This window comes from Podarcis melisellensis, assembly GCF_964234715.1.
Source record: "Podarcis melisellensis genome assembly, chromosome: 12".
Taxonomy (NCBI): Eukaryota; Metazoa; Chordata; class Lepidosauria; order Squamata; family Lacertidae; genus Podarcis; species Podarcis melisellensis.
The window spans coordinates 39,718,233-39,733,707 of NC_138544.1; the positions used below are offsets into that span (position 1 = coordinate 39,718,233).

At 48.3% G+C, this 15,475-nt stretch overlaps 1 protein-coding gene across 2 annotated transcripts in view; it reads left to right on the forward strand.

The window, feature by feature from the left end:
• MYO3A (myosin IIIA) overlaps positions 1-15,475 on the forward strand; it is a 113,208-nt gene that overhangs the window by 39,736 nt on the left and 57,997 nt on the right. For both annotated transcript variants that reach the window (XM_081931447.1, XM_081931448.1), the window contains exons 7-9: positions 164-309; positions 1,769-1,834; positions 4,245-4,400. In XM_081931447.1, coding sequence (XP_081787573.1) covers positions 164-309; positions 1,769-1,834; positions 4,245-4,400 — 368 coding nt within the window. The remainder of the gene's footprint in view (positions 1-163; positions 310-1,768; positions 1,835-4,244; positions 4,401-15,475) is intronic.

Genomic DNA, 15,475 nt, shown 5'->3' on the forward strand with positions numbered 1-15,475 from the left:
ACATCCACTTCGTAGGTTAAAAAGCCTGTAATTATGGCCTGTTCTCATAGCTCTGCTGAAAAGGCTTAGGAACGTGTTTCAGATGCAAGCAAGATGGTTGTGAAATGCCTTTCTGGCAGCACCTCCGGTTCAGATGCCGTTATTTAATTTTATATTTTAACAGGTAATTGCATGTGAGCAGCAGCTGGATAGTTCCTATGATGCCAGATGTGACGCCTGGTCACTTGGGATCACCGCTATAGAGTTAGGCGATGGAGATCCACCACTGGCTGATTTGCATCCTATGAGAGCTCTGTTCAAAATACCAAGGTACCGTCTTATTCCACATATCTTTCATTGGGCAAGCTACTTGACCACAATGGGGTTGGGGTGGGGGGAGGAATAGCAGTTCTGTAAAATGTATTCAGTGATTTCATCCACACAATGGCAGGCTCTTACGGTAGCGTTGTCTACTTCTTCCCTCAAATTTAATTGGAGAAAGAAAACCGAGCTCATTGGGTCCTGCATGGAACTTTCTAGCCAAGAGATGTTGGACTCTAGGACTTAACCTGTTTTGGGAAAGCATGAATAAATACTTACTTTGGCAGCAAGTAGATATATGCGTAAATATAGTGCTGGGTGCCATTTTAACCATTTAAACTAGCAGCAGCTGATGTGGTAGGACCAACATGGCTACTAGTCAGGAATGATGGGAGTTGAAGTCCATGTACATCTGGCCCAGCAGAGGCAGGCCCATGTGGTGATGCCAGACATGTACCTGTTTCTTAGATGTTAAAGAATTCTTCATGGGTCATGCAATTGAGCAATAGGTGGATTATGATCCTAATGGAATTAGAAGTAATCCTGACATTTTTTTTTATGTGTACCCCCATTAATGAGAGGTTTCACAGAGTCCCTGTATGTACCCTGAGTTGGTTTCCTAGGAATGAATGTCACTGGAGTCTTACGACATTTTTGTGATTTTATTTACACATATTCAGGCTGAGCATATGATTGAAGATTCACAGCATCAACTCTCCAACTGATCCCACTTCCCCATTTAGCTTCTCTGTGCCCCCACCCTCTGCTATAACATTGGATTCTCACAGAGAGCAGATCAGCCTCTCTGTGTCTCTTTCAGACCCAGTTCCATGACTGCAAGTCTGTTGTTTGTTCTCTCTCAAACACATATAGACACTATGATAGAAAACACATGGACTCTTTTGTTCACCTTCCAGAATTGTCTCCAACCATTTAGTTTCTGTGGCAACACTCTGGCCCTGGCTTACATAACAAAGAAGACACTTAACAGACCCATTTCCTTAACAAAATTAACTTGTTCAACCATTTCAGCCTCTTGTCATTGGCTGGAGTGAACTCCAAGAGGATATTTAATCCAACTGAATTTCATGACAGTGTTAGCAAACCAAAGAATTGTAAAGCCTACTGCTTTTAGGACTGCAGGGGACTTGCCACAACACATAAATAATGATGAATAGGTCATTAGTTGTATCATTTTGTTTGAATGCTAGAAAATTACTGCAGTTCTTGATTTATTTGATAGAGATTTTAAATCCCCCTTTTCCAAAGACTTATAACATTAAGACAATCAGTGGTGCATTATACTTTTCTAAACAATGCTCCTTTTAAGCTAGAGGAAATCTGTGTATTTTTTAATGACTCTTCCAGAAATCCATTACTCAGCTTGACTTCTCTCTATTTGGTTGAAAATTTATTCGAGCTTATTGTAATTCTACATGTAAACCTATTTTAATGTCATCTTCCACAGAAATCCGCCTCCTACATTGCGGCAGCCAGAGATATGGTCATCTGAATTCAATGACTTTATCAGCAAGTGAGTGACAATGGAGCCATTTAAACATAAATCAATGCATAAAGGAGCACCATGCAGTTAAAAATAATGTAGCCACATTTACAGTAGTCAGATAGCATCCAAAATATTCAGATAGCCATAGAGTTGGAAGGATCCATGGGTATCATCTAGTTCAATCCCCTACAATACAGTTCCCCATCCAATTTGAAACCAGGTAGGACCCTGCTTAGCTTTGCAAATGGACTAGCAATTTTATTGCTCCTACACCATTAATGCTTAGGTAAACCATTGTAATTTTTACACAGGATCTACTATTCAGAAAACTCAGAGCAATTTCCAATATACAGAAACTATGAATTTTAAAGCAATGTCTTTGTAGCATAGGTTTCATTCTTTATTATTTTTATTTAGGACGTTTATATCCCACCATTCGTCCATTATGAAACTGAAGACATCACAGAGGTTCCATAATGGGCTTCATAGGTGGTCTCCTACCCAGGCAGACATAGACCTGATTTATGTTAGCAAGGTGGTTCCATCTTGGGCCCTCAGACCATGCTCTTGTTTTTACTATATCTGGGAGTACATAATGCTCTTTAGAGCCATAACAGTAGCTTCACCATGGGCAGAGGCAAAGATCTGAGATGGGGCTGTAGCTCTGTGGTAGAACACATGTTTTGCATCCCAAAGTTCCCAGACTCCATCCCATCTCTAGGAAGGGCTGGGGAAATCCCTGGTTTGAAATTCTGGAGAGCTACTGCAAATCGTTGTGGATGATACTGAGCTGGGTGGGCCACTGGTCCTACTTGGCATAATGTGGCGTCCTATGCTCTGTGTATGTTGGTCCATTGGCTAGAGACTAATCCCCAGGGAATTGGTGGGTTACAGCACCTTTTTTTGGGTCACGTCCACCTTAAAGCACTCCTAACCATCATAGTGAATCCTGGAAATTATAGTTTGTTAAGAGAGCTGGCAATTGTAGCTCTGTGAGGTCACCACCCTTAGCAAACTACTGTTGTGGATGTGACAGAGAGAATACAAAGCCCACACCTAGAAACTGCCAAAAAAGGGCATGAGGAGACAAGTGCTAGGTAAATCATGTTATTCCAGTAACATATTCCTCTTTTTTTTTAAAAAAAAAGTATGTTTGTTTGCCCATTGAACTTATGAATATTGCTCTCTGAGCATTGTACAAAAGAAAAGCAATATTGTTGTGCGCACTCCAATTTCTGGATGGCAAGAGACTCAGGGGTGCCTGCGCTTGCCCCAAATTTTGTTTCCTTGGAATGTAGGTTAGTGGAGACTACAGCCATACCTTGGTTCTTTAACGCCTGGTACTCGGACGTTTTTGCTCCCAAACGCCGAAAAGAGGGAAGTAAGTGTTCTGGTTTTTGAACGTTTTTCGGAAGCTGGATGTCCGATGTGGCTTCCGATTTAGCCAGAAGCTCCTGCAGCCAATTGGAAGCCGCGCCTTGGTTTTTGAACGATTTTGGTAGTCAATCAGAATGCCGGAACGGATTAAGTTTGAGAACCAAGGTATGACTGTATTGTGTCTTTAGGGTGGTTTCATTTAAATGTATGCACAACCTAATCATAGGATGGAGGAGACTGTCACCTCAGCAAAGCTTGCTGGTTTCCTCATATACATTTTACCTTCCCCTACACTGGATCACAAGTTCGTAAGGGACACCCATGAGTATCAACCAGACTGACCACACCACAAACCTATAGCAAGATTAAAACAGACAAGAAACACACAAATCCAGCAACATTATAAAAGTACCAATTAAAAGGGGAGCTGAAGACATAAAAAGCTGCCTGGAGTCAACATCACTAAGCCACAGCTCCTCTGCCCCTCACCCTGCCATGTTCCCATGCTGGTGAACATGGTGCTGCCAGGAGGGGAGGTCACTAAAGGTAAAGGACCCCTGGATGGTTAAGTCCAGTCAAAGGCGACTATGGGGTGCAGTGCTCATCTCGCTTTTCAGGCCAAGGGAGCCGGCGTGTGTCCACAAACAGCTTTCTGAGTCATGTGGCCAGCATGACTAAGTCGCTTCTGGCATAACAGAACACCGTGACGGAAACCAGCGGGCATGGAAACGCCGTTTACCTTCCTGCCACAGTGGTATCTATTTATCTACTTGTAGTGGCATGCTTTTGAACTGCTAGGTTGGCAGGAGCTGGGACAGAGCATTGGGAGCTCACCGTGTCATGCGGATTCAAACTGCTGACCTTCCGATCAGCAAGCCCAAGAGGCTTAGTGGTTTAGACCACAGTGCCACCTGCTCCCATAGGGGAGGTCACTACACCCACAGGACTCTTCCATGCCCCACTGCTTGAAATCAGGCTTCCTCCCTAGTTCTCTGCTACCGCCTGTCTTTTTATCACATAACTGCATTTCCTAAAAGCTGTGCTTTTTCCAATGGTGCAGGTGTTTGACCAAAGATTATGAGAAACGCCCAACAGTGTCTGACCTGCTGCAGCATGACTTTGTGAAGCAAGTGGAGGGCAAAGAGACTGTCTTGCAGATGCAGCTGATGGAATTCATTGATGTTCACCAGCAAATGGGAATCACAGAAAAAGCAAGGTACTTTTTTTGGGGGGGGGGAGGGTCTGTCTGCATGTAACAAAATGTGGTCTTTGTTGTTGTTGTTGTTTAGTCGTTTAGTCATGTCCGACTCTTCGTGACCCCGTGGACCAGAGCATGCCAGGCACTCCTGTCTTCCACTGCCTTCCACAGTTTGGTCAGACTCATGTTTGTAGCTTTGAGAACACCGTCCAACCATCTCGTCCTCTGTCGTCCCCTTCTCCTTGTGCCTTCAATCTTTCCCAACATCAGGGTCTTTCCCAGGGAGTCTTCTCTTCTCATGAGGTGGCCAAAGTATTGGAGCCTCAGCTTCAGGATCTGTCCTTCCAGTGAGCACTCAGGGCTGATTTCCTTAAGAATGGATAGGTTTGATCTTCTTGCAGTCCATGGGACTCTCAAGAGTCTCCTCCAGCATCATAATTCAAAAGCATCAATTCTTCGGCGATCAGACTTCTTTATGGTCCAGCTCTCACTTCCATACATCACTACTGGGGGGGAAATGTGATCTTGAAGACCATTTATTTGAATAATTCTTCAAATTTTTATTTTGAGCAACATCCTCATTTTTTATGAATGCAACCCACTTAAGTAGCAAGCATCTCTGTAAACCAGTGAGGAAGCTGGAATTTGAACTAAGACTTGAACAGATTATGTAATATTAGATAAGCATAATATGTGAGTTAACCGAACTGCATACAACCCACTGCTCACGTGTGGCTGTTTGCCAGGTGTTGGGAACTCCCTGCTCTTACAATCCCAGTCAGGCAATCCTTAGTGGTCCACCATACATATCTGCTCAGCTGTGGAATACATGCTTAGTGATGTCTGTTAACTGTTCTCACAGGTTTGAGGCCACTGAAGCTCTTCCACATGAATAACTGTGCCCAAAATATCCCCCTCTATGAAGTTGCATTATTTCTGGCAAAACATTTCCTCCACGTGCAAAGGAAAGGAAATGTGTTGCCAGAAATAATGCCACTTTTAGACGGGGATATTTTCATCCTTGTTCCAACAGTATTTAGCAAAGTAATTATGCATTATGAAGCATTCATAATCTTCGAGCCTTGTATGAAATTGCCCAAAGTGTTTTGGCTCTGTTTCAGAAATTCTGAAACAAGTTCATCAAAGTAATGTTCTGAATGTAAGACTTAGTCATTGGTGAATATTGATATATTTCTACTCTGCTTCAAGGTAACAGATAATAGGTTTTTTTGAGGGGGATCAAATAGCACATAGAACATAAAAGGCAGTGCTATTTTAACAGTCTCAATTGTCAATGTCTCCTTTTTCCCCACATCAAATGAGCTGTATAGAGAAATCTGATTAGGATCAGCTGATTTTCTTCTTATTGATATTTTTGGTGGCTTAATGTTTTTTGGTTTGTGTTTTATTTTGTTTTTGCAATCTTCCAGTGAGATCTGAGGATTTATTTTGTTCTTTTTATAGTCTGCAATTTATCTTATAAGGATGCATTGCCCCCCCCCCGCCCCCTGCAAATGAATATAATTACCCTTAGCATTTTGAAAAACTCTTTTAACCAAGAAGTGACAAGCTGTTGCAGGAATAAAGTCCCAGTGACCAAAAACAAATCCAGTGCATTGTACTAAGAAGAGAGCCTGAACTTCAAAGCCAAGAAATCAAATTATATGTATGAGTTGATGCAAACTGCAAACCTTAATACTGAAATTGTGAACACTGTGTAGAACACAGTTGCTTAAGTGTTGCTATTTAATGTTGCCAGTGACAAAACTGGGGATAATCAAAACAATCTTCCCTCCTCTTCTCAGTTTGATCATGTGAGGCAAGGCTGGCTTGTGTAGAGTCAAACCATTGGTCCATCAGTATTATCCGTCTTCTATTTAGCTCTTGATGTGAAGGTTTTAAGTGGGTTTTTTTTTCTAGTCCCACATGGAGAATATCAAGGACTGAACCAGGGATCTTTTGCCTGCAAATCATGCACTTCAAGGTCCCTCCTCCAAGCAGCTACCTTCTGCCCCAATTCTGACTGACAAGCCAGCTAGCCAATAACTTCATGGCAGCCTTTCCTTCATTTTCTCCTCCTACAGCATTCCAGTTCAGATAAAGTGAGAAGATAAAGAAGAGTTTGGATTTGATATCCCGCCTTTCACTCCCTTTTAAGGAGTCTCAAAGCGGCTAACATTCTCCTTTCCCTTCCTCCCCCACAACAAACACTCTGTGAGGTGAGTGGGGCTGAGAGACTTCAAAGAAGTGTGACTGGCCCAAGGTCACCCAGCAGCTGCATGTGGAGGAGCGGGGACGCAAACCCGGTTCACCAGATTACGAGACTACCGCTCTTAACCACTACACCACTACACACACTGGGACAAGTGGTCACTTGTCCCTGTAAAAAACATACAAGTAGTAAACACTGAATGTGTATTTCAAATGCAAATTGCACTGAATGAAATACAAAGGTATAGGTGCCCAAAATGAGAGCCATTGTTGTGTAGTAGTAGTAGTTAGAGAGGCAGACAAGGACCCGGGATACCAGGGTTCAGTAGGTGACCTTGGGCCAGTCACTGCATCTCTCATATATATATATATATTCATTTTCAAAACAATTTTATACAATCAATTCACATTTTATCACACATTCGTCAATTTTTTGACTTCCCTCAGTTTCTCTGCCAATCTTTCGTTTAAATTTATATTGTTAACACATTTCTAAACTTAATATTGCCTTTAAATATCATCTCTCCCTTCTTACTCTCTTTTTTACAATATTTCTTAATTTTTCACAGAGTCTCTTGAAAGCCAACAAGCGTTATCTGTTCATCACATATGCTTTTCAGATAATCTGTAAATCTCCCCCAGTCCTCAATGAACTTTTGGTCTCTCTGGTATCGAATCTTCCCTGTTAGTTTGTCCAATTCTGCATATTCAGTCAATTTCGTTCTCCATTCTTCCACCGTTGGAATTTCTTCCTGTTTCCATCTTTGAGCCAGAAGTATTCTCGCTGCTGTTACTGTGTATTGGAAAAGTTTACAATCTTTCTTATTTATTTCATTACCTACCAATCCTAGTAATAAGGCCTCCGGTTTCTTAGCAAACGTATATTTCAACGTCTTTTTCAGTTCATTATATATCATTTCCCAGAAGCCTTTCACCCTTTTACACTCCCACCACATATGATAGAATGTTCCTTCTTTTTCTTTACATTTCCAACACTTATTACATGTTTTATACATTTTGGCCAGTTTTACTGGCGTTATATACCATCTGTATACCATTTTCATTATATTTTCCTTCAACGCAGTACAGGCCGTAAATTTTAACCTTTCATTCCATAATTTCATCCAATCATCATATTGTATATTATACCCAAAATCTCTGGGCCAGTCACTGCCTCTCAGCCTAGCCTACCTCACAGCGTTGTGTGGGGATTAACAGACTCCTAGAACTCTACCAGATTTTGCACATTTTGAAGACTAACACCAGAGCCATAAGGGCTAAAACCTGCACCTCCCCCAGTTACCCTGAAGACATTGGCTCTCTGCTACTTGATATCCAATGCTACACTCTGGTGTGAAGCTGCAGCACAGGCAACCAACCCTTGAGAGGTGATTTCTGTGACCTTTGATTTCTGAGTGTCGAGCTCATATCTACCTCTAAGGTAGGGTTGCCATATTTCAAAAAGTGAAAACCAAGACAGGACACTCTGAAGGTTTCTGAGTTTTTTTCAGACAAATCCCAAAGTTGTTGAGCCCAAAAATTGCCAGAAAACCCCCAATTTCTCAGAAGTTCTCCCGGACATCAATTCCACCTTTGAAATCCTAGTAATGTCTGGGGAAATGGCAGTCCTACTCTAAGGTGCTTTGTGTGGTCCACTCACTTTTAAAGTGCACTTATTGTGGTCCAAGACTCTTCCAGTGCATGGAATCAGATTTCATTTTGACTTCACCCCTCTCCTGTATTTGATTTGAGGTCATAATAATCCATGGGATGTTCCTTGATCACATTCACATCAGTGTTCACAATCAGCGATCTTCTGACACTTTCAACGTGTTTGCAAAAGGCTACCCTCAGCTTTTACAACACTCTTTTTTCCCACTCCTCCTCCACAGTTCACCCATATAAAGCAGCCTTGCTCATCCTAACATGCTCCAGTGCATAGCAATTAGATGACTAAAAGTGACACTCAAACAAGGAGGTTATTCCATCAAGCATTATCTGGCAAGATCAGCTTGTCTTCTGTTGTCTCATCTGCCCATTTTGTGTTTGCCAGTCCAAGAAGGATTGTAGTGATGCTTCTGCTTTGGGGTTTTTTTGTTGTTGTTTTTGTAGCTGATCCAATTAGGTTTCACTACAAAAGATTATTCACACACACATAAACCAGCCCTACAAGCTTTTGGACAGGATTTACAGGGAGAACTTTAAAGAAAAGATCTAGAAAGCATGTTGCTTGTTGATGTGTTAAAGGAGCTGGGTGTGACCAATAGATGTTGGGAAATATGTGTTGAGAGAAGACTACCGTGTACATGTGACTTTTTATTCCAGAATCAATGGAGGCTGGGTGCTTGTTTTTTCTATGTAGCCCACACACCATCTAGATCTGTTGCATATTCCCCCACCCCTAAAGCTCCCACAAAAAGTGCTTATTGAGGACCAGGTTTCATTCTGAAAATAAAAGCTTGTTGCAAATGGATTCTGCATCATCCCACAGTGTGTCCATATGAAAGAGATGTAGGTAGTTGTATCCACACCTGCCCAATGATTTGGGTGGGCTTATACCAAGATTTCAGTCACCACTGGAATAGGAGGAAGAAGAAGACTTTGAGATTGCTATGCCTCTTATAGGATCCCAGGGCAGTGTATGAGCAAATGACCAAAGCAAAACAGTATGATGCTTAACCGTGGATGTTGGTAACCTACGTCACAGTTAAACTATGCCTTAGATTACTCTGACTGCCATTGTTTCACTTGTTAAAGCAATAAACCATGGTGAACACCACCCACAGTTAAGCATCATACTGTTGTTTGGTTTTTGTCATTTGCACACTGCCCTGGGATCCGATGGGATAAATGTCAGCCTAATTACTTTACAAATGGCAACAAATTGCCAAGGATTTGGCATTTTCCATGCTATTTTTGGAGCCATCAAATATCACTTTTATTCATTTTGACAATTGAAACTGAAAGAGCTCCAGTGGCCTCGTTTTGCTTTGATTGAAAGGCAGGGATGAAGTGGGGGTGGCGGCAGGGAGGAGAGAAACTGAGCAGAAACAATAACTGTCTTGAGTCATTCTGTTGTCGATACAGCCTTGATGAATCAGCCTGTCAGGTCTTTGGAAGTGCCTTATAGAACAGAACGTCTGTGGCAAATGCAAAGAATAAAATTCCACAGATTAAGATAGGGAAACGAGTGATATTTTTGTTTACAGTGCCCGTGAGCAGGATGGGGGGAGGTTGGAAATCCATCCGCCAACGTCAGATGGGAGAATTATTTTTATCAACTCTTTGGGGGCAAATGAAGAGAAGCGGCATCATTCACACCCCTCGAGGGATCCATGCCCTTTCACATTAGAGCAGGGAAAACATTGTGTTCTCATATCTGTCTCTTCGGTATACGTTGCATGATGAAGCTGGTTTCTAAAGCTAGTCATAAAACCATCAGTAAGGAAGAACTCCCTCTGAAAGCTGAATATATGAGCAGCATCAGTGAACGTGAAACGGGTGGAATGAAATTGGCGTTCTTAGAGGAAAGCCCAGGTAGAAGGAAAATGCAAGAGGAGGAACAGAAGATTCCACTTGCGTCTTGGGTTATTTCTTGTGCTGGTCCCAGGGGGGATGAGGTATTATTACCGTAGGCCAAGATCAACAGGGAGCCGGGCAGGTCAGCAGGAACGGAGGTAGGGCAGAAGCAGGAGTCCAGGTGGGGAAGCAGGAACACTGGTAAGGCAGGAGCAGGAATCCAGGCGGGGAAGCAGGAACACTGGTATGGCAGAAGCAGGAATCCAGGCGGGGAAGCAGGAACACTGGTAAGGCAGAAGCAGGAATCCAGGCGGGGAATAGGCACACTGGGAGTGCCAAACAAGGACTGGGTAAAGCAGATACTTCACAACGACGTTGCTCCCGCAACCTGAGACCGGGCTGCCTGACCTTTATCTTCTTCTAAGGCCGGGGGCGGTCCCGGCCCCCAGAAGCCCCGCCTCTCTTGGCCTTAAGGCGAGCACTCCTCCTGGGAGACACCAGTTCCCTTCGCCTCTCTGCCCTAAGCCTCTGCAGATCAGGAGAGGCCGAAGGGTTACTGGGTCCTGGAGGAGGCTCACCTGTAGCCACTGAGTCTTCCAGCACCTCTGGGGCCTGAATGATTTCACCTGGTGCCTGCTCTTGAGTTTCCTCAGCAACTAGGCCTTGCCCAGGTTCAGCCGGCCCTGGAGGCGGGGACTCCTGTGCCGGCTGGGGTTCCTCCGGATCGCTCTCAGACTCGGAATCCCAGGCCATCACACCATCCCCCCTCCCAGGCCCCCCCCTCACTTGAGGGCCCGGACCCGGCTTGCTGGGGTACGCTGCATGAAACTCCCGGATGCAGGCAGGTGCGTGGACGTTGACCGCTGGTTCCCAGGAGCGGTCCTCTGGCCCATACCCCTTCCAGTCAATGAGATACTGCAGCCTTCCCCTGCGGTATCGGGAGTCCAGAATGCGTTCCACCTCGTGCTCTGGCTCTCCCTGCACCAAAACTGGCTGCGGTCGGGGACGGTCTGGGTGGAACTCGTCGGGTGGGGCCACCGGACTCAGAAGGGACCTGTGGAATACCGGGTGAACCTTCAGGGTTGCTGGCAACTGGAGACGGAATGCCACAGGCGAGACCTGGTCCACAATAGGGAACGGGCCGGTGAACCGGGCGTCCAGCTTCCGCGAAGGTCGAGAAGGGTGGAGGTGGCGAGTGGAAAGCCATACCAAGTCACCGACGTGAAGTTCCGGCCCCACCTGGCGGTGGCGGTCGGCCTGGACCTTGTACGCCTCCTTGGCCTGGCGCAGCTGCTCCATCAACAGCTGTTGCTGGGACTGGAGCTCCTGAAGCCACTCTGTCACCGCAGGGACCGCAGATGCCGGCAGCACATCTGGAAACAACCGTGGGTGAAGGCCATAACTGGCTTGGAACGGGGTCTGCTGGGTGGACGCATTCACCGCGTTGTTATAAGCGAACTCCGCCAATGCTAGGTGGTCGACCCAGTCGTCCTGCTGGTAGCTGCAGTAACACCGGAGGTACTGTTCCAGTACCGCGTTCGCCCGTTCTGTCTGGCCATCAGTCTGTGGGTGGTAAGCAGATGAGAGACAGACCTCTGTTCCGAGGGCCTGGTGCAAAGCACGCCAAAACCGGGACGTGAACTGAACGCCGCGGTCGGATACTACACGCTCAGGTAGGCCATGCAGGCGGAAGACATGCTGAAGGTACAGCTGCGCGGTTTCCTTAGCTGAGGGTATGGATGGGCAGGGGGCACAGTGCACCATCTTCGTGAAGTGGTCGGAGAAAACTAGAAGGCAGGTGCAGCCACGAGACGGGGGTAACTCCACTACAAAGTCTAGAGAAACTGTGTGCCAAGGACGTGGTGGAACCGGCAACGGCTGAAGAAGGCCGGGGGGTCGCCCGGTAGGCCCCTTGGCCCGCCTGCAGACGTCACAACCAGCGACGTAGCGAGCCACGTCAGCCTTCAAGCGGGGCCACCAAAACTCACGGCTTACCAGATGGGTGGTCCGATACCGCCCAAAGTGCCCCGCCGCTGGAGCGTCATGGGTCATCCGGAGAACCTCAGCCCGCAGCGGCCCTGGCGGGATGTACAGGCGCCCGTGGTGCAGCAGAAGACCCTGATGCGAAACCAGCCCTGGATACTGAGGGCATGATCCTTTGGCCAGTTCCCGGAGTCGTTCCTGGGCCCAAGCGTCGACCCGTTGCTGCTCCCGCACCCGAGCCTGCAGTGGCTCAACCTCCTGGGTGGCCAGGAATGCAGCTGGTGGTAGGATCGTGGTGGGTGCTGCTTGCTGAACCGTGTCTGCGTTGTCTTCAGGTTTCCGGGACAGGGCATCCGCCTTCTGGTTTTGGGAGCTAGGGATGTAGCGGATCCGGAACTGGAACCGGGAAAAGAACAACGCCCACCGGATCTGCCTTTGGTTCAGCTTGCGGGTGGTCTGGAGGTATTCCAGGTTCCGGTGGTCGGTTCTCACCTCCACCGGGTGTCTTGCTCCTTCAAGATGGTGGCGCCAAACCTCAAAGGCCACCTTGATGGCCAGCAGTTCCCGCTCCCACACGGTATAGTTACGCTCCGCTGGAAGGAGCTGGCGGGAATAGAAGGCGCAGGGTAAGAGTGGTGCTTCCGGTTCGTGCTGCTGAGACAAGACGGCACCGAGAGCCGTACTGGAGGCGTCAGTCTCTACCACAAAGGGTCGAGAAGGATCCGGATGCTGCAAGATTGGCGCTCTCTGGAAACAGGCCTTCAACCCTTGAAATGCCTCCTCCGCCTCCTTGTCCCAGGAAAACGGCATCTTGGGGCGCAGAAGCCGGGTCAACGGGGTGGTGCGGTGAGCATAATCCGCAATGAAGGTCTGGTAATAGTTGGCGAACCCCAGGAAACGCTGTAGGTCCTTGCGGTTCCGAGGTGCCGCCCATTCTCGAACCGCTGCCACCTTCCCAGGATCCATCTGCACCCCACCTGGTGAGAGTCGATGACCCAGGAAGTCCACTGACTGCTGATGGAACTCGCACTTGCTGAGCTTTGCATACAGACGATGCTCGCGCAAGCGCTGCAGCACGGTCCGGACATGGCCCTCGTGGCACGCCGGGTCACGAGAGTAAACCAGAATGTCATCCAAGTACACCACCACGTACTTGTCTAGCAAGTCCTGAAATACGTGGTTGATGTACCGTTGAAACACAGCAGGCGCGTTGCACAAACCAAAGGGCATAACCAGGTATTCAAACTGTCCGTACCGGGTCCCGAATGCTGTCTTCCACTCATCCCCGGCGCGGATCCGAATCAAATTGTAGGCTCCCCGGAGGTCTAGCTTGGTGAACACCTGCGCCCCTTGCACCCGCTCCAGTAACTCCGAAATAAGGGGCAAGGGGTACCGGTCCGGGATGGTAATCTTGTTCAGGGCCCGGTAATCATGGCAAAGGCGGAGCTCCCCACATTTCTTTTTAACAAAGAGCACTGGCGCAGCAGTGGGCGAGGTAGAAGGTCTAATGAACCCTCGCTCCAGGTTCTTGCGCAAGAAGTCCTGCAAAGCCTCGCGCTCTGGCTCTGTTAACGAGTATAAGCGACTCACCGGTAGAGGCGCTCCGGGCTGGAGGTCTATGCCGCAGTCATAGGACCGATGCGGCGGCAGCTGGTCTGCCCCCCGTTCCTCGAACACGTCGTGATAGTCCCGGTACTCAGCGGGGAGCGTTGCAGCAGCCTCCTCAGTGGGCGCAGCTGCTAGCATCTCAGTCTCAGCAGACGAACTGGGGTCTGGGAAGTGTACAGTCCGTTTGACCCAATCAATCTGCACATTGTGATCCTCTAGCCAGTCCATCCCAAGCACCAGGGGGAACCGGGGCATGGAGGCAATATCCAGAGTTCGCATCTCACGGTGCTGCTGGAGGCACAGGACCAGGGGCTGGGTCTCTCGAGTGACGGCGCCCGAACGCAGTGGCCGTCCGTCGATTGCCTCCACCTGTACCGGTTCTGGCTTGTTCCGAAGTGGCACCCGATGCTGGGCAGCAAAAGCAGCGTCCATATAAGAGCGGGTTGCCCCTGAATCCACCAGGGCATGGGTAAGAATCCATGGCCCTCCTGGAGGGTATAGATGTACCGGAACCATAAGGTGTTGTAATTCGATTGGTGCGGTCCCATTCTGTGCTGTTTGGGACCCCAGGAAGCCAGGGCCATCAGCTACTGGGGTTGGCGGTTTCTCAGGACAGGATCGTGCATAGTGTCCGCTTCCGCCACAATAGAGACATAGATTCCCCTCCCGACGCCGCGACTTCTCTGCGGGGGAGAGGCGTGGCCGCACTGCCCCAAGCTGCATGGGTTCCTCCAATGACTCAGCTGGGCCTGTGGGGCTGCTGGTGGACCCCGGGGCCGAGAACTGGAGGTGCCGGCGGCCCCGAGCCTGACGCCGATCCTCTAGCCGATCGTCTATCTGTAGACTCCGCTGAATAAGAGCGTCTAGCGTGGTGGGGCGTTCCATTGTGGCCAGCTGGTCCAGTATCTCATCTGAAAGCCCCTCGAGATACTGGTCCCGAAGAGCAGAGTCGTTCCAGGTCAAGTCCTGTGCCAGCAGCCGGAATTCTGTGGTGTATGCGGCCACCTTGGACTTGCCCTGTCTCAACCGCCGAATCGCCCGGTTGGCTTGACTCCCCTTCAAAGGGTTGCCGAACGCGGCCTCCAACAGATTGCAAAACCCCCCGTAGTCTGCCAGCAAGGGGGAGTCTTGCCTGAGCAGCGGCAACGCCCACTTGGCCGCCTGGTCCTTTAACAAACTAATCAAAAAATGCACCTTGGTGCGGTCGTCGGGGAAGTTCCGGGCGCGCCCCTGAATATACAGCTTGGCCTGGGCAAGGAACATGGGAAAGCTGGCCGGAGCCCCATCAAACTTCTCAGGCAAGGCCACTGGGTACTTGCCAGAAGCCGGGGCGTCGGCCCCAGGAGCCGGTAGGGCGTCCAAACGCTGCTGTAGTGCCGCAACCACGTTACTGAGCTGCTGCACGGTGTGCGTCAAGGCCTGGTTCTCCTGGGCTATTGCCAACAATGTAGCCGCTTGGTCAGCCATGGCCTCTGAATCTTCCCGAACGCACCCCAACAAAGAGGGAGTGCGGGTGTGGCGGGAGCAAACTGTGCTGGTCCCAGGGGGGATGAGGTATTATTACCGTAGGCCAAGATCAACAGGGAGCCGGGCAGGTCAGCAGGAACGGAGGTAGGGCAGAAGCAGGAGTCCAGGTGGGGAAGCAGGAACACTGGTAAGGCAGGAGCAGGAATCCAGGCAGGGAAGCAGGAACACTGGTATGGCAGAAGCAGGAATCCAGGCGGGGAAGCAGGAACACTGGTAAGGCAGAAGCAGGAATCCAGGCGGGGAAT